General features: G+C 39.3%; 1 protein-coding gene across 1 annotated transcript; it reads right to left on the bottom strand.

Annotated features, from left to right (window-relative positions):
* Positions 1–3,117: 3,117 nt before the first annotated feature.
* LOC127644157 (B- and T-lymphocyte attenuator-like) lies at positions 3,118–7,148 on the bottom strand. The gene is made up of 7 exons (XM_052127193.1): positions 7,110–7,148; positions 6,894–6,995; positions 5,948–6,271; positions 5,794–5,832; positions 5,504–5,629; positions 5,383–5,423; positions 3,118–5,291 (listed from the first exon to the last, which is right to left on the bottom strand). The coding sequence occupies exons 2-7, from the start codon at positions 6,970–6,972 to the stop codon at positions 4,986–4,988; spliced, it is 915 nt and encodes a 304-aa protein (XP_051983153.1). The 5' UTR covers positions 6,973–6,995; positions 7,110–7,148; the 3' UTR covers positions 3,118–4,985.
* Between the last annotated feature and the right edge of the window lie 322 nt (positions 7,149–7,470).

The following is a 7,470-nucleotide window of genomic DNA, read 5'->3' as shown; positions in this document are numbered from 1 at the left end:
AGCGTGGCAAGAGGGCGGGGGTCCATGCTAGGCTAAAAACAAACCCTAGCCGGCCGGCTCTTCCGTCTATCCTGCTCTCAAATGTTTGCTCCCTGGACAATATACTGGACTATATCCGACTCCAGCAGGCTACGCAGCATGAGTTTAGAGACTGCTGCGTCTTTGTTTTCATGGAGACGTGGCTCAGCGACAGAGTTCCAGATGCCGCCATTCAGCTAGACGGGCTCGCCTCGTTTCGTGCAGACAGAAATACAGCTCTCTGCGGTAAGATTTGCGGTGGTGGCTTGTGTGTTTACATCAACACGTAATGGTGCAAGAACTCTATGCTAGTCTCTAGTTACTGTTCATTGCTGTTGGAGCTTGTGACTGTTAGATGCAGACCTTTTTATTTACCACGGGAATTCACCACTGTTTGCATAACCGGAGTTTACATTCCTCCCAGCGCTAACGCTAAGGAAACGCTCTGTGAACTGTAGGAGGCTCACCCCGACGGACTGTTTATTGTCGCTGGAGATTTCAACCATGTGAATCTCAAGACAGTGCTCCCTAAATTCCATCAGTATGTGGACTTTGCAACGAGAGGGGCAAACGCGCTTGATCTTGTTTACACAAACATCCCAGGCGTGTACCGGGCGGAGCCTTGCCCCCACCTCAGCTACTCAGACCACATCTCTGTTATGTTAAATCCAGCATACAGACCGCTCGTCAGACGCACAAAACCGCTTCAGAATCAGGTGAAAACCTGGCCAGCAGGAGCCATCTCTGCTCTTCAGGACTGTTTTGAGTGTACTGACTGGCACATGTTCAGGGAGGCTGCAACATATTGTGATTCTACCAACTTGGAGGAATACACAGCATCAGTGACCAGCTACATCAGCAAGTGCATTGATGATGTCACTTTCTCCAAGACCATCACAACATGCTCCAACCAGAAGCCGTGGATGACTGCGGAGGTGCGCACGCTGCTGAGGTCCCGAGACTCCGCCTTCATAGCAGGTGATAAGGCAGCCCTAAGAACAGCTAGGGCTAAACTGTCCCGGGCAATCAGAGAAGAAAAGCGCACACACGCCCAGAGAATCCACAGTCACTTCCAGGACAGCGGTGACACGCAGCGCATGTGGCAGGGCATCCAGGCCATCACCAACTACAGGACAACATCAGTTGCCTGTGACAAAGATGCCTCCCTTCCAGATGCACTGAATGACTTCTACACTCGGTTTGAAGTGCAGAACGACGTGGTGGCAAGGAAGACCTCCCCTCCTCCCAACGACCAGGTGCTCTGTCTTACCATGGCAGATGTGAGGAAAACTCTACGTAGAGTCAACCCACGGAAGGCTGCTGGACCAGACAACATTCCTGGAAGAGTGCTCAGAGGATGTGCAGACCAGCTAGCAGATGTTTTTACCGACATTTTCAACATCTCTCTGAGCAGTGCCATCGTTCCAACGTGCTTCAAGGCCACCACCATCATCCCCATGCCAAAGAAGTCTTCAGTGTCCTGCCACAACAACTACCCTCCCGTCGCACTTACACCCATCATCATGAAGTGCTTCGAGAGGCTCGTCATGAGGCACATTAAGACCCAGCTGCCCCCCTCACTAGACCCACTGCAGTTTGTGTATCGTCCAAACCGTTCAACGGACGACGCCATCGCCAAAACCCTCCATCTGGCCCTCACCCACCTAGACAATAAGGACTCATACGTTCGAATGCTGTTCAAGATTTCAGCTCAGCATTCAACACAATCATTCCCCAGCACCTGATTGGAAAGCTGAACCTGCTGGGCCTAGACACCTCCCTCTGCAACTGCATCCTGGACTTCCTGACTGGGAGTGGGTCTCATCAGCAAGAACGATGAGTCAGCATACAGAGAGGAGGTGCAGCGGCTAATGGACTGGTGTAGAGCCAACAACCTGTCCCTGAATGTCGACAAAACAAAAGAGATGGTTGTTGACTTTAGGAGAGCACAAGGTGAACACTCTCCACTGAACATCGACAGCTCCTCTGTGGAGATTGTCAAGAGCACCAAATTCCTTGGTGTTCACCTGGCAGAGAACCTCACCCGGTCCCTCAACACCAGCTCTATCACCAAGAAAGCCCAGCAGCATCTCTACTTTCTTCGAAGGCTGAGGAAAGCACATCTCCCACCCCCAATCCTCACTACATTCTATAGAGGGACTATTGAGAGCATCCTGAGCAGCTGCATCACTGCCTTTTCGGACCGCAAAGCCCTGCCGAGGATAGTGAGGACAGCTGAGAAGATCATCGGGGTCTCTCTTCTCTCCATCAAAGACATTTATCCACAAAGAAACCAGCATTGTGGATGACCCCACACACACTCCTCACACAAACTCTTTACCCTCCTGCCGTCTGGCAAGAGGTACCGAAGCATTCGGGCCCTCACGGCCAGACTGTGTAACAGCTTCTTCCCCCAAGCCATCAGACTCCTCAATACTCAGAGACTGGTTTGACACATACACACGTGTCCTGAGTTGTACTTTAATTACTGTCACTTTATAACTGGCTGCTTCCTCAATAACTGCTATGTGCATAGAACACTATCTCATTGTATTTTATGTTTACGTTTTTAGAAACTGTCATCTTTTTGCACTACTTTGTCTCTCACTGTTCCTATTGTCCTGTTCATTGTCAGACATTTCTTGTACTGTCTCGTACTTTTTGCACATGTTTGCACGTGCACTTTATATAGGTATATATAGGTATTTTATTTAGTTGTGTAGTCTCATGTGGTCCTGTGTTTGTCCTTTGTTGTTTTTATGTAGCACCATGGTCCTGGAGGAACGTTGTCTCGTTTCGCTGTGTACTGTTCTAACTGTATATGGTTGAAACGACAATTAAAACCACTTGACTTGAATAGTACTTTGAATCCTGTGTTGAAATTAAATAATTAAATATTTTATGGAACTCCCCTTTAAAGCAATAAGTCACAGCCACAATCCTCAAGTGAAACTAGTTTGGCACTTTGCACACCAACACATTAGAGAATAGAATAGCAGCATTTACAAATTTTTATAAGCACTCAGGTATGATGTGATGAATAATATGGACTGACTTACTCATTCACAATAACACACACACACACACAGAATGTACAGTAAAAATACATTTAATACATTGAAAGTAGGAAGTCGTATGTACTATTTTTTTCAGTGTGGGTGGTACACAATCCCACCATCATATCTGGTACGTTTCAGTCTCCCCCTTCTCATACAGGAAATGTGTCTGCCTGCTTTTGCTCTTGTGGGCTTCTCATGTTTTACTCTGCATAGACATCCTTCAAATAACTTCAAAAACACTTTATATACTCCTAATGTCTGGTGCTCTTTTTCAGTGCTTTGTAAAACCTTAAATCATACCTTGATTTATATATCTCATATAGCTCAAATGTTCAATTCTATTTCTTTCCTGAAGTACTTCTGGAGTATGTGATGCCTTCCACAGTCTGTCATAATGTTATAACACTTAAAACACCAGTATCTTTTATGTAGACTACCATTTAAAATTAGATCCTAGGTGTTTGATATATTACTGACAAAAATGAATTTCTGAAGCATTCCCATAGCATAATTTTTAAGCAATCCATTGGATATTTGAACCACTGAATAATTCACAAATAATAAAATGTAAGGTCAGTCTCAGAATGTATTAAAAAAATCACTGCTTAGGTTACATATAACACATTGCTTTAGGATCAGCTATTGTATAAGTGTCAAACACTGCAAAGAAAAAAATTAAATTTTCTCTTTGGTTTACTATAAATTTGAATAAATACATTTTATAAGTAAGTATACTATACATATTCTTTGTAGGCAGACGAATGAGCTGTCAAATCACTTTTGTGTTTTGTTTCACAGAAGTTACTACAACAGTGTCTTAATACCACTTTAAAATAACTGTATAAATAAAGAATTAATGCAAATGTAAAAGTAATTTACATTACAATAATAAAGTATGTTTTGTGTATAATCTCATAATAGGCCTTTTTTGAGAATAAAGTCTTGAGATGAGATTGAAGTTAAAATACAATGAGAATAATTTGTAGAATTATGAGATTTAAGTTGAGAATAAATACATAATTTTATGAGTATAAAGTCTTAGTATTATGAGATTAAAGTTGTGATACTATGAGAATAAAGTCGTAATGAAAGTAGCATCAAAGTAATGAAGGACAGCAAAGTAGAGCAGATGTAGATAAAGATGTAACCATTGATACCACTGAAGTTGACCACTGGTTGACATTTCAGATTGCACAAAAGTGGCAATGCCTTGAATGTCCTTAATTTAAATGTCCTAAATAACTGCTGCTGTGTGCCTCAGTGACCAATTGCTACTGTGATAATCATGCTTTTTCTTGTATTATTGTGATTTATTCTCGAAATAATTCTACTTTATTCACACAATGCTACACCTTAAATTTTGTGACTCTGTTCTGGTGACATTATTAGTTTATTCTCATAATATCACTGCTTTAATATCGTAATGCTACTTTTTTGCTTAAAATAAGTTTTTTTTTACTACTACTAAATTACAATTGTACTATTACAAATTGTTTTATTCTTTTAATTTATTCTAAAAAAAATTACTTTATTCTCATAAAATGTTGAGATTATTCTCAACACATTATGAGTTTAGTCTTGAGATCTACAGGATTAAATTTGTTTAATTTTATTTTATAAAATATATAATTTATTTTAATTTTATTTATTAAAGAAAATGTAAAATTCTAATATAAACATTTGTACAAATTATTTTAACATGGCATTAAAACGTATTTTTAAATTACAGACTGCAAGCTTTGTTAATGTTTTTGGACCATTGCAATACAAGCAACCAGCTGCTATCACATGACCCAGAAATAGAGCTGTCTGAACGCTCAGATATTATAGTGATTCCTTAATACAGAAAAGCATATGAGTGCAGATTTTTGAGAACTCTTTTTAAAGTATCTGGTGTAAATCTTCGAATCAGTGGAAGCGGATTGCAGCATATTCTGATGGTTCTGTTTCTTGTAGTGCTGTTCTTTTCGGTCCTCTTGATATTGCCTGGTGATTCAAAGAAGCATAGACAACAGCATTCTCTTCTCCTCCTCCTGCGCTGACGTTGTTAAGGCTCCCTTTTGATTCTACCATATTGGCTGAGAATCTTCCAGATGATCCTGATCTAACAGGTGGAGTTTCATAGACACAGGATAAAGCAGAGGTCAGATGGGCTGAGGTTGAATGGGTGTTGTGATGGGGAGGAGTCTGGTCACATCTTTGTGTTCCAATGTTCTGTGGAAGTGAAAACAAAGCTATTAAAAACTTCTTATTTTCAACAGATAAAATAAATGTATCCACATACCAAAATAAAAACATAAGATACCTGATTTTTAGTTGTCTTATTTGTCCTTGTCGATTTTTTTCCTATGGAAAATTTCACTGGATTACACTAGAAACATAAACTACAAGCACACATGTATTGCTATTAACCACTAACCACTCACCTTGGCGTCTGATAATAAATAATGATAAAGTCATAACTATGACCACCAGCCCCACTATTCCACTGCAGATGTAAACATATGGCCATAACCACTGCAGACCATCTTTAGGAAATGTATTCAGATCACCTAATTTGTTTTATATGAATTGAACAAAAGATTATCCACAAGTAAGGTTGCAATTATGATTAATTCAACAAATGAATTTGAACCTGAAGGTGCACTTCTGAAAACGTACCAATCTTTCACCAAGCACAAAATGAACAGTAATATTATGTTGTAATGGTCCTTACCTGTTTTGCTTTGATTGGAAAAAACCTCCTCATTACCTACTGAAAATAAAGTAAATATGTCCTAGTAGTGAAAAAACTAATTCTGAGAATTTGCTTCCAACAAATGCCTGAATCTTTACATTATACCAGTGGAATGAAAAACAAAATCACATACCTGTCACAGTGACATTAATAGAATGGCTTACAGTGGTCTCGCCTATTCTACATCTGTATAGACCTTCATCCTCCATTGAGATGTTCAAAAATGTCAGGAATGCAATCCCATCATGTTCTGTGATACTCTTCCACTCTTCTTTTATATTATTTGAGTGATTTAAGGCTTTACAGTTATTTCCATAGATTTTGCACCAGTTGATCCATGGGTTCTGACATTCATGTACAGTAACAGTACAGTTTATAATCAACAATGTCATAACAGGAACTCTAAACGTTGTGTTTCGAGGCACTTTGATAGTTGCAATACAATTGATCTCTGACCCTGAGAGAATGAGGGAAACAGGAAAATGTGTGTAAAAAGAGAAAAACAGAGAGAGATTTTTTCAGTATGCCTATTCACTCTCTCTCTCTCTCTCTCTGTATATATATATATATATATATATCTATATATATATATATATATATATATATATATCAGCAATTGCCATTAAAAAATACACCAGTAGTCAATAAGACCATAAGTGCGATTTCCACACAATCCTGAAAACTTCTTATTGTTGGTTCCGAGTTTAAGTTGAACTGAAACTGTTCATTAAACTAAGAATGTTAACTGGCGTGGTGTCTCATCAACTTTATAGGACGAATGTGCAACCTTGTGTGTTTTTATTAACATTGTTCAGATAAACCCTACCCTATAGGTTTCTGTAAATGTTTCCAAATGCTACAAGTATTCTATGCCTTTTGGCATAAGGACTAAGGTTTTTTTTTAACTCAATTTTATCTAAGATGTGTCTAGTAGGTTAATTATTCAGATATATAGGTATCTAAAGTCTAAATTAAATATAGAAATTTGATTATTCATGTATTCATGCAGAGTATGCATTTAACAACATAAAAGTAACTGACAACAGTCACTGTATAGGGCAGTGAAAGTTGTAACTCACCATTTGTGTTTCCACTGAGCAATAGCAGTGTGAGATATGGAACCAGGTAACAGATGATCCAGAAGATAGTGTTTCCCATGATTATAGGTCCTTTATCAGACACTGTGATTACAAACCAATGTCCAAAATGAGAGCTGTACACATTGTTTTTCATGAGTGTGTGCAAACGTGTTTGTGAGAAAGACCAAAAGTGAAGTGGAAGTGTGCTGTAAGTACCTCTATGACATCTCTCACCAACCCTGTTTGTCTCTTTTCTTCTACTTCTTAAAGCTGCAGTATTTAAGATTCAGAAACCCTTTTTATTAATGACACCTGTGGCCGTTAAGTGAACTGCAGCCAGCTACATGTTGCACACACTACTTGGGACATGATTGAGTGAGCATCCAAAACAATGACACAATACATAAAGACAACGTGATTCACTGGCATCATGCTGACAGATGAAGTAGCATAATTCAAATTACACAGTTATGATTGTTTTACAACAAACTTTGAGACTGCATACTATATTTAATTCTACAGTGCTGGAGCTGGGCTAAAACAAAGTGTGGATATAGGTCTGGCTATGCGAGACTGT

The sequence above is a fragment of the Xyrauchen texanus genome, chromosome 5, assembly GCF_025860055.1.
Source record: "Xyrauchen texanus isolate HMW12.3.18 chromosome 5, RBS_HiC_50CHRs, whole genome shotgun sequence".
NCBI lineage: Eukaryota > Metazoa > Chordata > Actinopteri > Cypriniformes > Catostomidae > Xyrauchen > Xyrauchen texanus.
Note: the sequence above shows the minus strand (reverse complement) of the source record. Positions and strands in the feature narration are given on the sequence as shown.